Source organism: Bactrocera tryoni, chromosome 4, assembly GCF_016617805.1.
Source record: "Bactrocera tryoni isolate S06 chromosome 4, CSIRO_BtryS06_freeze2, whole genome shotgun sequence".
Lineage (NCBI taxonomy): Eukaryota > Metazoa > Arthropoda > Insecta > Diptera > Tephritidae > Bactrocera > Bactrocera tryoni.
In genome coordinates, this window is record NC_052502.1 from 55160449 (window position 1) to 55180598 (window position 20150).

At 37.5% G+C, this 20150-nt stretch overlaps 1 protein-coding gene across 1 annotated transcript in view; it reads right to left on the reverse strand.

Annotated features, from left to right (window-relative positions):
• LOC120774610 overlaps nucleotides 1-16847 on the reverse strand; it is a 29560-nt gene extending 12713 nt beyond the window's left edge. The window contains 1 exon segment of the mRNA XM_040104338.1: nucleotides 16745-16847. Coding sequence (XP_039960272.1) covers nucleotides 16745-16847 — 103 coding nt within the window.
• Nucleotides 16848-20150: the final 3303 nt, after the last annotated feature.

A 20150-nucleotide genomic window follows, 5' to 3' on the forward strand; every position in this document is an offset into this window, starting at 1 on the left:
ACATCATACAAACAAGCGGTAGTTTTTGCTTGTTAATATCCTAGGACATGACAACTAGTTTCACTCTAGTTCAAAATGGACAAAAATGTAACTAGTTCGTTTATTGCGTAAAATTTCTTGCCAAATAAAATAACGTAGCGATAAATTTATAACCCCTTCTACAACTGGTATAATAATGGTTCTTTTCGGACTAGTTGTGTATCAGTAAAAAAATTGTAGTTGTAATCTGGTATATCTGCTGGCTATTCTGCCATTTTACTGCAGTTAATTTCATTAATGACATATGTATGTATGTATTTACATGTTTTAGTAATTGTCTTGTAGGTATTTCTGTTGCACTCAGTCGCTTGGGGCAGCTTCATTTAAAAGCGTTTCTTTTATGACCAATAACTGTGCACATTAAATATTATGAGTTTCGAAGTCATGAATGACTTCGATGCGTTTTTTGTCACGCGCTAAGTTCTTATTCCTTTTGCGGCAATGCAAATGCGATTTTAAAGATAAGAGCAATAACAAGCCAAGTACAAGTTATAAATGGCGAACGGTAGTCCGAAAGTATTGTTTACACAACATGTGCGGATCATATTAATATATGGCCATTAGGGTGGTCCTATTAAGTTATTACTTCAAGAAGCTTATACTAAATCTCTAACTCGACTGATATTAGCTGTCTTCGATTCGGCATTTCTCTGCTCGCTTCTGCTCTCGTGGCAAAAAAATTACATGTAAAAGCAACAACAAAGTCATCGAGTATCAGTTTCCCGATTTGGACAGTTCCGCCTACTATGGTATAATAAGGTTTAATAGTTTTCGAAAATATATGCAAAATGATGACAGGCGTCTCAATTGCCTGTGTTAGGCAGTCGATAGTCACTCGCAAAGTATATTTTGGTATTTTGTTACCGAACGGCAGCTATGATCGCGCTATTTATTATATATATAAGGTTCTTCTTTCGCTTTTTTGCTCTTTATTCCATGCTTTATAAAAAGTGTTACAGTGATCGGATTTAGTTCAAATATGCGCCGTTTCGTTCGATAAACTGTTTCTCTCTAGACGGCAACTTCATAATACCCCCCTCGTAGAAGCCCCCCTCCTTATTTGCGAAGAAATTGGACAGCCACTTTTCACAAGCCTCTTTTGAGTTCAACTTTATACCAACAAAGGCGTCCGCCATGGATAAGGACAGGTGATAATCACTTGGCGCTATGTCCGGGCTATATGGTGGATGCGATAAAATCCCCCATCTGAGCTCCCGTAGCATCTGGCGAGTCATCAACGAAGTGTGTGGTCTGGCGTTGTCCCGGTGGAACATTACACCCTTCTTGTTGGCCAATTCTGGACGCTTCTGGACGATCGCCAGCTTCAAGCGGTCCAGTTGATTGCAGTAGATGGTAGAATTAAGCGTCTTGCCATATGGGAGCAGCTCATAGTGGATGATTCCCTTCCAGTCCCACCAAACAAAAAGAAAAACCTTCCTGGCCGTCAATCCCGGCTTGGCCACTGTTTGGGACGATTCACCGGCCTTCGACCACGACCATTTTTGCATGATATTGTCGTATGTGATCCATATTTCGTCGACAGTCACCATCCGCTTCAAAAATGGGTCTAGTTCGTTCCGTTTCAGCAGCATTTCGCAGGCGTTGATTCGGTCCAGAAGGTTTTTTTGCGTCAAATCATGCGGCACCCAAACATCAAGCTTTTTTGTGTATCCAGCCTTCTGCAGATGGTTTAAATGGTGACTAACTCCCAATTTCTGGGCGATGTCGCGAGATGCCACATGCCGGTCTAACTCGATGTTTTCCTTGATTTGATCGGATTTGTCGTCACAGGTCTTTTGCCGGCTTGCTTATCCATGGTGTCGTTTTCACCCGCTCTGAATCGTCGAAACCATTCTTCTGCAGTTCATCGCTCAAAACACCATTAATCTAACGGAACGTTTCTCTAGCGGATTTGCCTTTAACAAAGGAAAACTTTAAAATAGCGCGAATTTCGGCGTTAGTGAACTTCATGTTTACACGTCGATAACTGTTAAATGCAATATCCAAACTAATCATGTATAGCGCCGTTTTGTAGGTTATGTCAAGACCTTTCAAAGATGTATAGTATTGCCAGATACGAGCTCTGTAGCGCTTTATACATAGCCGCGAAAATCAAAAGACAAAAAGGCGAAAGGGAGATAATTGACAACCTAATATCTAATAGTGGTGTAAGACTTATACGAGTAGGTTTAGGTATTTCGGTGGAAAGTTTGACAGCTCTCATGTGTCAATCCTCTTGTAAATGGAAAGCTGTCAGCTCTAATTATGACAAAACTAAGCTATACATATATAGCATATTAGGCGTCGGTGAGTTTGTATGATAGATGAGACTTGATTGTCTTTCTCTCTGCCATGAAGTACTACCTAATCCGGTGGTTCCGTGGGAGAGATATGAGTTGGGAGTAGGTTAGGTTTAGCGGATTAGAGTCCCGCACTCCGGCTTTCATTGCTTCTTCCTACTATAAAAAAAAGGTATTTGGGTCCGAGTCCGGAACTTCACCAACTTTTAATGTAATAATCACATGATAGCAACATAAAAATTGCGCCACCCTGTTATGGAGACACAATTTCACATTTACAAAACATAAATATCAATTATATTTACCATATTTTATAGATGAATGTGGGTTTTACAAAACATCAATCTTGAGTGACTGATTCAATGAGTAATCATATAATTGAATGGTTAATGTGAAAGTTTGTAGTATATTCAGATATATGTATGTACATATCTACGCTGAATCATTTGCATGAACGTAGGCAATAGATATACATACATACATACATATATGAAAAAACTTATTGGCATTTAGATTCAAAAACGGTGTCCCCGGAGCGGTCTTTTGAGCTTGGTGAGCAGCCAGAAGTCGCACGGCGCCGGATCGGATGAATACGGTGGTTGCGGAACGATATGGGTTGAGTTTTTCGCGAAATGATCACGAATTACGAGGGCAGTATGGGATGGTGCATTATCGTGGTGTAAAAACCAAGAATTGTCTTTCCACAATTCCGGCCTTTATAAGCGGATAGCGTTACGCAAACGACGCATAACGTTCAAATAATATTCCTTGTTGACTGGTTGATCGGTTGGAAGGAATTCATAATGCACAACACCACGATAATCGAAGAAAGCAGTCAACATGACCTTGATTTTTCAGCGACTTTTTTTGGTCTCGGCTCTCTTTTGGCACGATATTCGCTCGATTGATCGGTTGTTTTGGGGTCGCAAGCATAGATCCAAGTCTCATCGCCAGTTATAATGTGTTTCATGACACCCTGGTAGTCGGAAAGCATCGTTTCACACACTTCAACGCGACGCCTTTTTTCCAAAAAATTCAATGTTTTCGGTACCAGTCGAGATTTGACGCGCTTGAGGCCCAAAACATCTTTCAAAATGGTATTGGCAAAGCCTTTCGATATGCCAACTTCATCAGCATCTCTCTAGTTGTTAATCAACGGTTTTTCAACACCAAATCTTTGATTTGTTGAACGTGAGCTTCGTCGGTTGAGGTTGATGGTCGCCCTGGACGCTCTTCGTCTTCGGCACGTTAACGGCCGGCTTGGAACTTCCTATACCACTTGTAAACATTTTTTTAGACATAGTCTAATCACCAAAGGCTTTCTGCACCATCCTCAACGTATCCGCAGCAGAAAATTGATTCCGTAAACAAAATTTAATGCAAATTCTTTGCTCAAAAAATCTCGACATCGGAAAAAACCAAAAACTCACTTTTAGCAGCTCACAAAACGACACGTATCTCAAACACGGTGAATATTTTTACATGAAATTTGACATAAATGTGACTGACAGTACTACCAACCTAAAAAAAAATAATTCTCCAAATCCTTCGACGCGCGCAGTTTAAATTCAAATGTCACCTTATTTTTTGGGCACAGTATATATATATTATATGAAAAAACTTATTGGCATTTAGATTCAAAATACGATTTGCATATTTTTTTCTTTTTATAAAACAATTTAGAAATATCGTTTAGCAATTTTAAATCTTTTTCAAATGTAAAATATGAGTCCAAAGTAATCTAGAGCCGTAGCTTAATGTCGTATAGCCCAATAATATATATTTATTGTTTTCTTATTAAAATTTTAAAAGTATTTATTTTTCAAAAAATACTTATCGCTTCAAATCATATGTAATATACATAAAATGGAAGGGAAAACACAAAATATTCCCACATGAGAATTCTTAAACCAATTTACTTTATTAATAAGGTCTAAATAAGTTTATAGAAATAATATAGAAGTATGCACTTATTGGGTTTGACAAAGGATTAGCTCTTAATCTCTCTGGGAATTATCAACCGAAATGCACATATATGAAAGTATGTGTGAATATACTATGTTATGTATGTACATGCAAATACATACAAATGTACATATTTTTGTGTCATTAAGCTGTTCATTGAACTACTTAGTTATAGAGGTTTATAAATTTATAAATATGTGCAAATCTGTTAAGGCGATTCAAGAGATTTTTGAGGGATTACAAGTTGAAGTGAATTTTATACGAATTTATTAATTTACTTACTTTTGATTTATTATGAATTTGCATACATACTGATCTCAGTAAAAGTGAATCACCATGCTGATGCAAATATCGTATACACATTTATGTATACACCGCCTTTGTTCTTAAATATCTCTCGTTCGTTCATAGAAAACACTTTGAATAATAAATTCTGATAGATGAAGTTCCGAAAAGTTGTTAGCTGTACCAAGATACCCTAACTAGAGCTAGTTGATTACCATTACTAAGGGGACTTCAGAATACCAGGTTGTTCAAAAGAGGTTTGTCGTTTGATAAAAAAAAACACAATTTTATGGTTCAAAATATACTTTGTTATTCAGTATAATCTCCCTGAACATTAACACATTTGCTCCAGCGATCCTCTAATATGCGGAGCCCATACCTGAAGTGCGAATCCGGAAGGTCTGCAAAATATGCTTCAACAGCCGTTATGACCTCTTCATTTGATGAAAAACGCTTGCCACGCATACATTTTTTGAGTTCTGGAAACAAATGGAAGTCGCTGGGAGCCAAATCTGGTAAATACGGTGGATGCTCCAACAGTTCGAACTTTAATTCATGGATTTTAGCCATTGTCAAAATGCTCTTGTGACACGGTGCATTGTCCTGATGGAAAAGTACTTTTTTCTTCTGCAAACCGGGCCTTTTTTCACGAATTTTATCCTTTAAATGGTCCAAAAGATTGCAATAATATTCAGAATCAATTGATTTTCTAGTTTGCAAGTAATTCACAAACAAAATTCCTCTTGCATCCCAAAAAGCAGACGCCATAACCTTCTTGGCCGATTTCCGGACACGAACTCGTTTCGAAGCCGAACAACCAGGTTCACACCACTCTTTAGCCTCTTGTTTTGATTCATGATCATGGCTGTGATTTCTAGTGTTTATGCGCTTCACGTGGATCGTCTTCAAGGCTTGTACGACCACGTTTAAATTCAGCATCCCAGCTTTCTACTGCGCTAATTATAGGTGAACAATCATTATACACTTTAACATTCGATCGTGAATTTCTTTTGGTGCTACACCTTCCAAAAATAAGAATTTTATCACTGCACCAAATTCAATTTTTTCCATTGTAAACAAATACTGTGACACGGCGACACTAAATGGCTTTTAAACAAAGAATGAATAGACAGATTGAAATGAAGAGTGTACCAACAAAACAAAAAAAGTTGCGGGCTAGTAGCAACGCCCTCTCTTATCGAAGGACAAAACTTATTGCACAACCTGGTATAGCTGAGTCTCGGTGGAGACAATCCCTGACTTATTCAACAAACAGGTATGAATGGTATATGGACCGCATATGCCATCTCTTAAAATTTAAAAGGAATGCCATAAGTACTCTGGTAGGAGTGCTAACAGTTCACTGTCTAATTAGCAGATATGCAAGCAGACTAGGAACACTATATAATGACTATTGCAGAAACTGTTAGGAGGTAGAAGAAGAGGAGACTATAACACATTTTCTATGCAAATGCAAAGCTTTACACATACATACATATATTGGAAAAGAATGGCAACTATTGGTCGAGGGTTTCTTGACGATTGCACAGATCAAACTTTTCGTGCTGTTGAACGTCATCAGAGATGTGGAGTAGCTTAAAGAGGAGACAATAGAGTGAGGTAATTTTAGTTGTTTATAATTTTAGGGTTTTTAATGGTAGGGCTAGGAGCGTCTTAAGACAGCCACTCTACTTACCTGCCTATCTACTCCTAAAGTTTCTAAACCACCAGTTTTATATGTTGAATTCAATTTCCGGATTTCAGTCAGAAATATACTACTAGCTTGTATGAAGAAGTACTGTCGATGGGCTAGTCAGGCTTATGCTTCCAAATAGTTCGAAAGTAGTTAATTTTAGTGCGGGGTGTTATACAAATTTCTTAAATTTATATATTTGTCTGTTTATGTGGAGGAATTTTATTGGTCAACAAGAGCACCAAATTAGTTGGTACCATAATATGCTCAAATATTGCAATTTGTTTGCACACTTTTGGTACTAAATAGCTTCCGCTAAACAATATTTATTGTCAAAATAACATTTATTTTGATATTTCTTAACACAAACACACATACAAATGTACATGTACCAAATGGCGCTTTTACCTTTGTTTAGTTCCTATTGTGTGGCTCTTTGTTTTCAACTGTGAGCTAGTTTAATGGCGCATAATTAAGTGTGCAGCAAATAAATAACTGAATGGCATATAATAAATCAAATTGTCACATTTCAGCTGATTAAACATCAATTGAGAAATTTCCAAACTCTTCGGAGACAATGAAAATCCGGTTAATTAATTTCGATTGCCAAACAAACAAACAACTTTACATGCATACACATATCTTTATATAAGTATATGCAATATTACAGAAAATAGTGAAAAAAAAACTCACACAACTCAAGTTAAATGGATCACTCTGCTAACCTGTTTACCTGCGCCACAACAACACATACTGATACACAATACACATGCATGCTTTTTCACTTTTTTTATTGAATTCGATGCCACCAAAACCAGTTTGTCCCCAACTTTTGATATTGAACTTCCTGCTCACACACTGCTCTAGTTTCTATTTCGGGTAGGCCGTGAGTAGAGTGGTTAGTTTCCTGTGTCAGCATTTCATTGAGGACTTCAGTTGCCCTTTTGCACGCCTATGCAAATACAAATGATATATGTACATTCAAACATACATATGTACAATGGTATCCTACACATAAAATATCCAATTTCGTTCATTCATTCGACGACGCCTACCTTTTGAGTCGCGCCGACCAGTCGATGGGCAAACAGTGCGCAGAAAAAGCAAAAAAGAAAGGAGAAAAATGGCAAACAGTGTTTGTTGTTGTGTGTTGGAAAAAAGTCTTGTTTGTTGAAATTGCGGAAAGGAGTTGGACGCAACATTGTTGCACGTGGCATGGACACGCAGGCACACTTGCGACAGTTATATGTATATGTACATATGTGCTTACTAATATTAATATATACATATGTGTATATTATTGGAGATACATACAGAGTATATCGATACCTAAAGTGCAAAACAAAGTATCATAAAAAAATGAAAATCGTTTTTAGATATAATAACCGATATATGAGTGTATGCTTACCAATTTATAACCAATATATAACCACTTTATAACCGAAACTCAAATTTTATTTTAATATTAGTGGTTGCTATTATATCGTTTTTCCATCACCTCTAAACTTATAAAAAGTGATGTTACGTTATTTTGCATTTTAGGTGACGATGTGGACGAATACAATTGCCATCCTGCAGCAGCTTTTAGTGCGCTTATTTATTCCTCAAAGGCGCTTTTAAATTAAGTCTCCGCAGCGTGGCTGAGTAAATCGATTAGTAGGTGTATCTATTTTTGTGCACTCTTCCTCGGCATGCGTGGGGCAATGCAAATAAGCCTATTGCCGTTACTTTAAAATTGTAAAGAAAAGAGCATTTCAATAACAAAATTGCGAACTGTGAAGCTCGGCTATTTTTCTCAATGCATGCGGCTTCTTGGATCGGCAAAAAATAGTTGAAATAAAAGTAATCAAAAAGAGTAGCAAAAACAAAGTCAGACTCGTGCAGAACCTATATTTGCTGCTCAGCTGCTGTGACAGTAATGTTTTTTTCTGCTTTTTGCAATGCGACCCATATTTGATTCGCTTGTGTTGCCGCATAATGCTGCCCACACTATCTGCGATTTGAATTGAAGTGCAGGCGGCACACTGTTGCCTTTTGCTCTTGTTTTCACTATTTTATTATTTAAATTGGAAATTCAGGGGCGGCGCTGTAAGCGGCGTAGGCATCTGCATATTGCAGACTCTTAACTTAAAATAAATATACATACTTTTATCAGCTAGTTTGACCCGGTGAAGTTTATATAGTCTAACTAAGGAAGGACGGAGAACACTCGATTTTATAATTGTTGACATTTTCATCTACTGAATAGGACATATTAAGTTTGCCATAAAGTGGGAATGTCCTACAAAATATATGCATGGTGTATACAAGGTGCGTTCCAAACAAATGGTTTTTTCGGCAAAATCAATTTATTTTATTCAAAATAGCCTCCTTCTGCTTCAATACAGCTTTTTACACTGTCAAAAGCATGTCGAACGAGTGTTTTAGCTCGTTGGCCGCTACGGCCGCCAATATGCCGGTGCAAGCCTTTTGAATGGCCTTTACGTCTGCATAACGCTTTCCTTTCATGGGCAAAAGCATTTTTCCGAAGAGGAAGAAGTCGCACGGTGTCATATCATGTGATTAAAATGTGATTTTTGGTCAAATAATCCTCCTTCGAATGTTGGATTTTGAGCAATTTTTGGTCGTCAGTCAATTTGTGCGGAACAAACCGTGCACACAACTTTCGTAAGCCTAAATGTTCGGTAAAAATGCAATAAATCGATGTTTTGGAGATGTTCAATTTCATTTCCATGAAATTCAATGATGATTTCGGCCGATTTTTGATGAATTCACGCACAGTTATATAGACGTCGTTACCAGGAGGCGCTAGATTCAAAAAGTCCTGTTTACTTTGGAAATCACCTTGTAAATTATCTTTTTTCTGGAGCCTAATTGTACAGTGTCTCCTGCACTGGCTAGTTCATTTGCTTTGCAGTCACTAGACATATAACTATGTCGTGAAATAGGTTGTCAGATACGAGGGCTGCTATATATATTCTGGCCTAGGGCAACACTAAGTGTTGCCAGGTGCAATCTGACATTTCCATTGGAAAGTTTCACATTTTTTAGCATAACATTACTCAGAACGTTTTGTAATTTAATCGTGAATTGTTTTATTTACAGGGAATTAAAAAATTCATCTCGGCCAAAAAATGGAATTAACTCGTGAACATTTTCGTGCGATCATTTTTCACAACTTTCGACGTGGAATGTGAAAAACTGGTACAACGAATTCAATCGTGGCCGACGCTCGCTCAAAGACGAATTCCGTGAAGGTCGTCCAAAAACAGCCGTTGTGCCAGAAAACATCGATGCCGTACGTGAACTGATAATGCAAGACCGTCAAGTAACATACCTTCAGACAGAGGCATGCCTATGCATTTCTCCCATCAGCATACATTCGATATTGCATGAACACCTGGCCGTAAAAAATGTTTGTTCTCGTTGGATCCTGAACAATTTGACAATCGCTCAAAAAAGGCTCGTGTGGATTGGTGTAAAGAAATGCTGAAAAAATACGATCGCGGTGCTTTAAAAGACGTTTATAAGATCGTCACAGGTGACGAATCATGGATCTATGCGTATGAGCCCGAAACAAAACAGCAATCGACAAAAAAAAAATTAAAAAAAAAACATTTTCGTTGATAAATATGCCTATTTACATTATCAGGTCAGAAATATATATAGCAACCTACGTACATTAAGAGATCAGATCACACCTTGTCTGTACAGAAAAGGTTTCTTTAATTGCTGTGATCTCTACTTGAGCTGAGTCTTCTGACGGAAGCTGATTTCGGTATCTAATTTAGCTGAAAAGACACCACTTGCCACTCAATTGTCTAATTTGGGCTTAATCCGCATAAATGGTCCCTGCCTTATCCCTGCGTTCCTGTCCACTTCGCCCCTTTTTCTCTTTTCACTGAAAGGGATGGCGAATTTAAGTCCATTCTATAGAAATTCGATAAAGTATCGAATTGGGTTTAATATCATAAACCGGACTTTGTAAAATTCGTAAGTTTTATAGTGTGCGCCAGCATTCATCTTGACATTGGCCTATATTCGTATTTTCTATCATAAAAGCATGAAAATTGTGTTATCGACGCTGCTTGTGAAAGCTCCCATTGTGAATCAAACTATTCAGTTTCTGGATTAAAATTTTCTGAACTTGCGATGTCAAAAAAATGACATTGACTTGCCAACCATAAATCTTGTGTTAACTCTCTTTCACTTACATAGTTTCGTGGGGTTATGGCAATGACAAAGTGAATGCTAGAAATTCCCGGATTATCCCAAGGAAAATATTCATTTACTAAATATTACAACTTCTCCAATTAAATACAAATCAAACTAATAATTATAAACCAACTATAATGAGGAAGAAAATAGGAGATTGTTATTCGGCACGGACGAGGGCACTCAGAGCTACAATATCTCGAGTGCAGTACCGCAAGGCTCGGTCTTAGGCTCTCTACTATGGAACTTGATGTACGAAGACAATTGCATATGCGGATGACCTCGTCGTGGCAGTGGCTAAGCATCTGGATGACATTCGGCTCAAATGCAATGGTAGAATAAAGATCTGCGTCAATGGTTTGCTACAATGAGTTTAGAGTTGGCTGAGGAGAAAATGAAAATATTGCTAATAAGTACAAGGAAGGTGGAAGAAAGAGTATCCCTCACATAAGCAATGCGACATTAGTTCACTGTACAGTACAGTGAAGTATCTGGGAGTAATATTGGACTTAAAATTTAACGAACACCTGGCGTGTAATTAGGGTAAAGTGAACAAAATATATAATGCTCTATCAAAAATGATGCCCAATAGGGGCTGCGTGCGTTCCAGCCGGCGAGCTTTAATAGCAAAAGCAATAAGTTCCGTAATATTGTGTGCAACATCAATATGGATACAGGAACTTGATATAAAAGCATATGCAAACCACTGCTATATGAGTAAGAACTGCTTTCCGAACGATATGAAGCGACGCTGCTGAAGTTCTAGCTAGTATGCATGAGCATAAAAAAGAGGAGAGAACCAAAAGCATCAAAATGTGCCAGCAACGGTGTCAAAAATCAACCAAAGGACGGTCCGGACATCCATTTCGATTACGACCTTAGTCCAAACTGACCGACGTATAAAGAGTGCATAGAAGACCTGAGCACGTATTTTTTCGATGCCCTCGTTTTTCAAACGTAAGGAAAAAGTTACAAACTTGACTCGGCGGTAGTTTTTCGGTGGAAAATTTGACAGCACTCAGTTGTCAGTCCTCGCTGTCAGCGAAGTGTTAGCTCTAATTATGACAAAACTAAGCCATATACAGTATATTAGGCGTTAATCACTCCGTATAATAGATGAGACTTAAAGTCTTTCTCTCTTCTATGAGGTAATACTTAATCCGGTGGTTCTATGGGAGAGATATGAGTTCGGAGGAGGTTAGGTCTAGCGTAATAAAGTTCCGCACTCCGTATTTCGATGATTCCTTCTACTATAAAAAAACCAACTATAGACATGATAGGCTCTATTGCCAAAGAAGATTTGAGAATATATGACTTATTACAATGCCTCTCTGAAAGCCTATGAAATCTCGGTTTTTCGGGTGTGAAAATATAAAATGTTCATATAACAAGTGTTCCTTCCCCAAAATTTCAGCTTGTTTGAAAATATTGACTTCTTACATTAAAGTCAAAAGAATGGACGTTTTATGCTAGTGTCACACATTGACCCCTGTAGCAAATGAAAGCCAACTGTAAGCAAGTTGTTAATATCAATATAATCTGCAAAGAAGTTCAGCCACAACCTACTGTTGGGACGACAACTTGAAAGCGTACGAAAGCAAACATTTAGCAGATAACAGCGCAGACACATTAGTCTACAATTATCTATTATACACATATGCCGGCATGACACGCGATAAAAATATACCGATCTACATACTAACATACGTATATATGGTTGCAAGCGTATCCACGACACGATAAGCTTGTTTAAATTTCCTTTTTTTTTTTACTGCTTCTTTTGCAAAAGCTTTTGCTGCGACACTTGTAAACATGGGTGCGAAAAGCAACACTTGCTAAACAAGCTACTAGTCTACTAGCGAAGATGCAGATCTGCCAATGATAGCACATCCTTGCCTTACTACTTGCCACATGCCACATGCCACCTCACCCAATTTGGTGTGTTTAATGAAATTCGCTTTGTCACTCATTCATGTGCTGGCTGCTGGTAACTATTAAGCATACAAATAGCAGCACAAATCGAGACAGATCCCAATATAAATACACAAACACTCATATATTTACATGCATACATACATACATGTATGCCTGCATATTTACATCCTCGTGTGTTTGCGCATGCGTGTGCGTTTGTGCCACTGTTTGGCCAATTTCTTATTTTATTTTGTTTGCTTATCCGTTTGTTTGTCTACACAGCGCTGTCAGGCGACTTGTTGTATAGCCGGCATTAGGCGTATTTGATATCTGTGCGCTTTGTGCAGATTCATATCTCACACCGGTTTTCTTGGTGGCTCAGCCGACAGCAAACAGCCAACCTTATTTATGTATGTACACTTGCTGATGGTTATGTGTATGTTTGTGTGTGAGCGTGTTGGCTGTGTGGTTGACATGATTAATCGATTTGTTCCTGTGGCAATATTACGCATCGTTAGATGCGTGTTGTCACCACTTGGCTTTATTGGCTCTTTAAGTTGCCAGTCAAGTGGGCATGCAACGTCTCGTTATGTGCGTACCGGCTACCCACTTTCTGACACACACACATACACACACCTAGCCATAGAAACATATTAGTTTAATGCGCGTAAGTGTGTTGAAACGCGCCGCTGGCATCACTTTCATAGTAAATCAACACGTCCAACGGCAAATAAAATGTTAAAGTCTGCAAAAACAACAAGACAAACTAGTGTCTCAGTTTACGGTTTCGATTTCAACCTAGCTATATCTTTAAATTTTAATCGGTCTCCTTTTCTTGTTGCTCAACTTAGTGCGTAGACACACCAGTTTGCTTATTTTCTCTAGTTGAATGAGTTCATTTGTCATATATTGCGAAACGTTACACATTTGTGTGCTTATATATTTTATATAACGGTATGTTTGTTAAGATGACCTTGCTCTGTTGGAGATATCAACTTTGATCCCTTCTCAGTTTGCTTTTCGGCTTAACTGATTTAAATGCGCCATTTCTCTGCTTGGCATGATTGAGCGCTGAATGTTGTCTAAAAATTCCTTGTTAAAGCAACAACAAAAGAAACAAAAAATCAAACAAATACTTAATTTCGGTTACATCCAACAATATACTTTCCAAAAAAAGTTATCCTTACAAAAACATAATTCTGGTTGCTAAATTGATATGACAGCTATGTGACATAGCGGTCCAATCTGAATAATTTCATAGGAGACTATACCGTTGCCTTGAATAATAATCTATGTCAAATAAAACCGAGATGGTTTTATTCACTAGAAGTCTTCACTCATTTTGTCTTCATAATTGATCACTCTAGAAGATACAAGATTTGAGAGTCTGAACACTCCGAAATCTTCACTCACTTTGACTTCATACCGGGTCACTTGGACTATGGAGTGGGGAAACCGAACTCTGGCGGCTCCTTCTCTACTCATATATCGGCGAGATGTTGTGGGTGGAAAGAAGCCGTTGAAGGAGAGGGGCTGCGAGCTTCTTCACGGATGGGCCAAAGCATGAGTTTACTGTCGGGAGCTCCCTATCAACTCCAGTTTCAGACTTCCTGACTATTGCAGTGTCTTCCAGGCCGAGGTTGCAGCCATTAAGATAACAGTAGATTTATTGCTCCGGAGCGGCTGCTGCTTCAAAGAAGTGACTATCCACTCAGATAGCAGAGCGGCGGTACTAGTCTTGAACTCATTAACAGTGCGTTCAGGCCAAAGCGGAATCGCAGGAAACTGTAAAGCTGATGAAAAGGCACTCTAGAACCACTACCGGTAGAGTGGGGGAGGGCCGATGCTACCGTATTCTCTTGTGTTCTACTTTTAGATTACTGGAACCACCATCGGTACATGCGCTGTCACAAAAGCCTTTTGGCCAAAGAGCGATCGCAAGAGATCTAGTGATCTGTTTGCCCTGAGTAAGGCGTGAGGCTAGCCTGTAAATTTGGTGAATCATACGAGACACCATCTGCAGAAGCTGTATGGAAACTGATAAGGAGGGAGGTCAAGACTTAAGCACTTGGGAGCGCATACTTTCAGACATCTCACCGAGCTGGCGGGAATGGAAGTTAAACGCCTGTGTTCTGCTGTTCTTTTCAATGGCCTCACAAAAGACTGCATATAGTAGTCCACGTGCGATCTTTGATCAGACATTTAACTTAACCTTACCTATCCTAATCCGATCTGAAAATTTTTTTTAGAGAATGTATAATTGCTTTAGGCAAATAATTGGGGTTAAATTTCGTAAAGATATTTTGTTAAATTTTGTTTTTAAATTTTTATGACGGCTGTAGTATTCTATAGGGGTCCGATATCGGTAGTTCCAAATTATAATTTCCTGCTCTTCTATAAGTATGTGATTATATCAATATATATTTGATGTATTCCTTTTATCAATTTTAATTTCCAATTATATATTGAGCTGTTCTTTTCAATTTGGAAAGAGCAGAACCTTACCATACTTATTCTAGTAGAACATGTCAGTTGACCGATTTTTTCGAAAAAATAACTCATTTTATGGCAAATAATGAATTTCCAGCTTCATATCGCCTTCAAAGGAACAGCGAAATTTTGCAATATTAACAAATTCAAGGTAATGGTATGCCTACATTATAACCTTGAAACCACTAAACGATTTCCAGTGAACGCCTAATGTTTACCTTTGGCTTTTAATTAACAAAATATATTGGCAAATTTTATAGCGATTTTTTACCTTAATTAAATGCTGTAATTAATCGAAATTGTAAATTTCTGGAAAAAATATTTTCTTTGATTTGTTTTTCCTACACCAGTCATTAAAATGAATTTTTGCAATTAAACAAATAATGGCGCCGAAGCTATCACAAAGCATGGAAAGTCTGTTAGAAATATTTCTAAAGGAATTGAGGCACGAAAACGGTGCCTAAGCATACATAAGCATGCATAATTATTATAAATGAAAGCATAAACATACTAATGAAAGATCGTTTAGTTGTTTAGGACAATAGCATGCTTAAAAATGACGTCAGCATAATAAAATTCTAAGTTGATTCCAAGAAATGGTTGCTGAAATTTCAATGAGCGGAAAGCAATATGACTTAAGAAAAAGAAATAAAAATAGCAATTCTTTAAACTATAACTGAATAGTTAAAAGTAATAATAATAAAGTGAAGAATGAACATTTAAATGTTGTAATTGTCAAGAGAGAATTTTCTCTCTTTTTCTACTTTCATGCCGCTTCAACGTCAATAAAAAGGTATCGATCGCTGCTGATGTTGAAAACGAAGTGCGCGAGATCTCTTCGTCGGTCCTTTTGTTCAGATGTAGTAAAGTGTGTGGTGTGATGGTGGTTGTGTGTACTTGTGTGTGGGTGCTGATGTGTGGTGTTCTCATGAGTAGTGTAGAATGTGTATTGTAAGCGAGGATATGGAGAGTGTGGTGAAGGTTCCATATCAGTGTTGTGAGTCTGAGTCGATGTTGTGTGCTATGTTTCTTGATGTCGTGGGATGATGCTCATTTATACAAGGTGCGAGTAATTAATATAGGAAAATAATTAAAGCTTTAAGCTATGTCAGAATCGTCAATATCAGACTACTATATTTGTATGATTTCTTGGCGAAATTTTCCAGATCGAATTACTATATGATATAGCTACTATGTAAACTGAACGATCTATATTCTTGCTTTGGTGAAGAGTCAGTGCTGTGGAGAAAGCAATATAATCCAGTGTGGTGAAATGTATGAAATTTAGATTTGTCTTCTTTACAACCAGGTGGTATAGAGTTTTTTTCATTTCAAATACATGTATAGGGTTTTCTAATAAGAGTGATATGATTTCTATAGAAAAAATCGATAGAATTAAGTTCTGAATATAACAACATTCAAATGGTCTCCACGACCTTTTTTGCAGGCACGAATTCGATGAACCCAATTTTCGAGTACAGTTTCCAGTAAATCAAATCGTATGTCATGAGTAGCACTTTTAATATTGAATTTTAAAGCTTGAAGAGAAATTGATTTATTGCTAAATAATCACTTCAAATAACACTACACGAAGTAGTTTACTGGTGTTGAATCACTATTTCTTAGTGGCCATTCAATGTCACAAATTCTTGAAATAATCGCATATCTAAATATTTCATGCAATAATTCGATTGTTGCACGTGCTATGTGGCACGTAGGCCCGACTTGTTGGAACCAGTTGTTGTCGCGATCAATTTCTTCCAAATGCGGCCATAAAAAGTTGGTTATCATCGATCTACACCGCTCTTCATAGATGATGATTTTCGTAAAAAAAAATCGTTACCGCTTTCAAGTTGTTCCAAGACAAAACCACCTAATTCACGACGTTTACAGTGGTCAAAGGGATTCAATTCCTGAGTGATAAGAATTTTATACGGACAAATCATTTCTCAAAGTCCGCAGGCTGTGGTTTAAGACAGTTTTAATGCTTGAGAACGTCTTGGAATCGAGAAATTTCGGTCTTTAGCAACACCGAACAGCAATATTTTCATTTCTTCGATCGGTTCTTTGTCTTATTGGCACTAGAGCATTATGTAAAGAAAATGAACGTTCGAAATTTTCAACGTTTCGACGAATAGCTAGCACAGGTGGACCATTATTACAGTCATGATATGGCAAAAGTTCCTTCCCTAGCGACATGGCTTCGCTTTATGAAAAGTTCCAAGAAGCTCTAAAGTTTTTGAGCCAAATTTTGTTCAGCGATGAGGCTCATTTCTGGCTCAATGAGCTGTTAACAAGCACTTTGGAAAAAGAGCACCCTGAAGAGGTTCAAGAGCTGCAATTTCATCAAGAAAAACAACGGTTTGATGTGGTTTCTGGGCTGGTGGAATCATCGGTACATATTATATTTCTTCAAAAATGAGACCGGTGAGCACGTAGCCATCAATGGCAATCATTATCGCGATCTGATAAACGACTATTTGATGCCTGAATTTGGTTTCAACAAGACGGGACCACTTCCCACATATCGCATCAATCAATAGATTTATTGAGATAACACTTCGTGAGCAGATAATTTTACGTTTTGGGTCGGTCAATTGACCGCCAAGAACATGTGATATCACACCATTAGAGTTTTTCCTGTGGGTATATGTATGTAAAGTCCAAAGTCTATATTGACAATCTCGCATTGATTCAAGCCTTGGAGCAAAACATCACACGTGTCATTCGCCAATTACCAGTCGAAATGCTCGAACGAGTCTTCGAAAATTGGACTCAACGGATGGACCATCTGGGTCACCCAATATTAATAGTATGCTTCCTTATATTATATTGAAATTCAAGCAACTCATTACTATCTTATTGAGCCTTTCTATCTTTATATCAACAAACACATGCATATTGCTTCGCCTTTGATCCTTCGTAGCTGCTTTCTCATACAAGGAACTCCATTTACTGTGTGTTTACTAGCCACGGTTACTTAATGTATAATTAATTGGATACTCAATGAGCGAGCGCGTCCCTTTCATCATTTTAATCACACTGTATAAGCGTGTTGTTGTTTATGTGGTTGTTGAACGCGGCTCTTATACGTGTTTTACGTACATACATACATATGTATATCTAGTATTTATGTATGTATCTATTTAAGTAGTAGGCGTATGTGCTCGAGCTTGCTACTTTGGCTAGGCTTTCATTAATTAATTAATACACACATAGCTACAACGCCAGTTTATCTCTTTTCACTGAAGGCATAAAGATGATTAAATATTCGTGTTCATCCCGAGAAATTTGATTTATGTATAGACATTTGTCGGCGTTGAGCAATTCGAACCGGCAATTGGTCAGCTGCTTGTCTTGGCTTGACATGCTTGTAGGTATAATTATTTAAATGACATCTGCTTAAGCAGCTTTAATTATGTAAGTGGATTGGGTGTCTATTTAAGTCCCAGGAAATGTAGTTTTATCAGCTGAGCTTGACTACATTTCTAAAAAGTGAGTGAGCGAGATGGTGTTGGGTGATTATGGCTCAAGAGATGTTTTATTTGCTTTTTTACAGCGAGGGTGTACAGTAAAAGAAAAGTTACGGAAAGAAGATGAAAAAATGTAGGTATGAAGTCGAATCGGAAGTGTGTGTACGGTAGCTGTTGGAATTATTACAGTTATTTTTATAAAAAAATTTCCTTGAGAAATATGTTTTAGGTACTTGTAAAATAAATATAAATATCAAAGGTGGTATATTTATAACAAGTAGAAGTAAATTAAATCTGCTGGAACTCTGTTATGAAAGCAAATTTATTTCAGCTGAAATTTGAGAAATCTGACTTGAAATAAACATATCTCAAAGATTTTTATTTGGGTTCAAATTACACTTTATGATCACATATATTTGGTAGTCGAAAAATTCTTTTCGTATTTTGTCAATAAATGTCGTTGCAGTCGTATATCTCCAGTGCTACCAATCACTTTGTGTCATACCCATTGTGTCGGGGAAGTTGAAAAAAAGTTACAGCTGTTCAAAATTGAGTGAAAACAATGAAGAAATTCGCTATATTTTGAAATTTTTGTATAAAAAAGGGAAGAATGCCACGCAACCCACCAATGAAATTTGTGAAGTTTACGAAGACGATGCTGTATCAGTTCGTGTAGCACAACAATGGTTCGCTTGTTTCCGTTCTGGAAATTTCGATGTGAAAGATTTATCTCGCTCTGGTCGACCTATCGTTGAAAAAGTCGATGAAATTATGGAAAAGATTGACCAGGACCGTCACATAAGCAGCCATTACTCCGCTAAGAAACTTGAATTTCATCATGAAACGGTTTTGAACAATTTAAAAACGGCTCGCTACCAAAAGAAACTCGATGTTTGGATACCATATGAATTGTATGTGAAAAATTTAATGGACTGTATTAGCATCTGCGATTCTTTGCTGAAAAGAAATGAAATCGAACCATTTCTGAAACGAATGTTAACAGTGGACGAAAAGTGGATCAAATTCGACAATAATGTGCGAAAAAGATCATGGTCCCAGTGTGGTGAAGCTCAACAAATGGTCGCAAAGCCAGGATTGACGCCTCGAAAGGTTATGCTAAGTGTTTGGTGGGATTGGGAAGGAAGCATTCACTATGAGCTGCTCTAGCTTGGACGAACGATTGATTCTACATTTTACTGTCAACAACTGATGAGATTGAAGTAAGCAATCGATAAAAACGGCCAGTACTGATCAACAGAAAGGGCTTCGTTTTCCATCAGGGCATCGCTAGCCTACATACATCTTTGATGACTTGGCAAAAAATGGGAGAGCTTGGCTGGAAAGTTTTGATACATCCACCATATAGCCCTGACCTTGCACCATCGGACTACCATTTGTTTTGGTCAATGCAGAACTCCCTTAATGGAATAAAGTTGGCTTCAAAAGAAGCCTGTGAAAATTACTTGTTGCAGTTTTTCGCCGAGAAACCAGAAAAGTTTTACACTGATGGAAAATGTCTCTAGCGGAAAAATGGCAAAAAGTGGTCGACCCAAAATGGTAAATATTTGGTTCATTAAAGCTCATTATAAATATACAAAAAAAATTGAAAAAATAATAACATTGCTTGAAAGAAGATGTCCTGTAGTTACATCAGCGATTTATTGAAATTAATCACAGATTACTTAAAATTCCAAATTTTTTAATTCTTTCGGAAGTTTCAATTATCTGTAAAATCGCACCAAGTGCTTACCAACTTACTTTCTTCCAAGAATTACC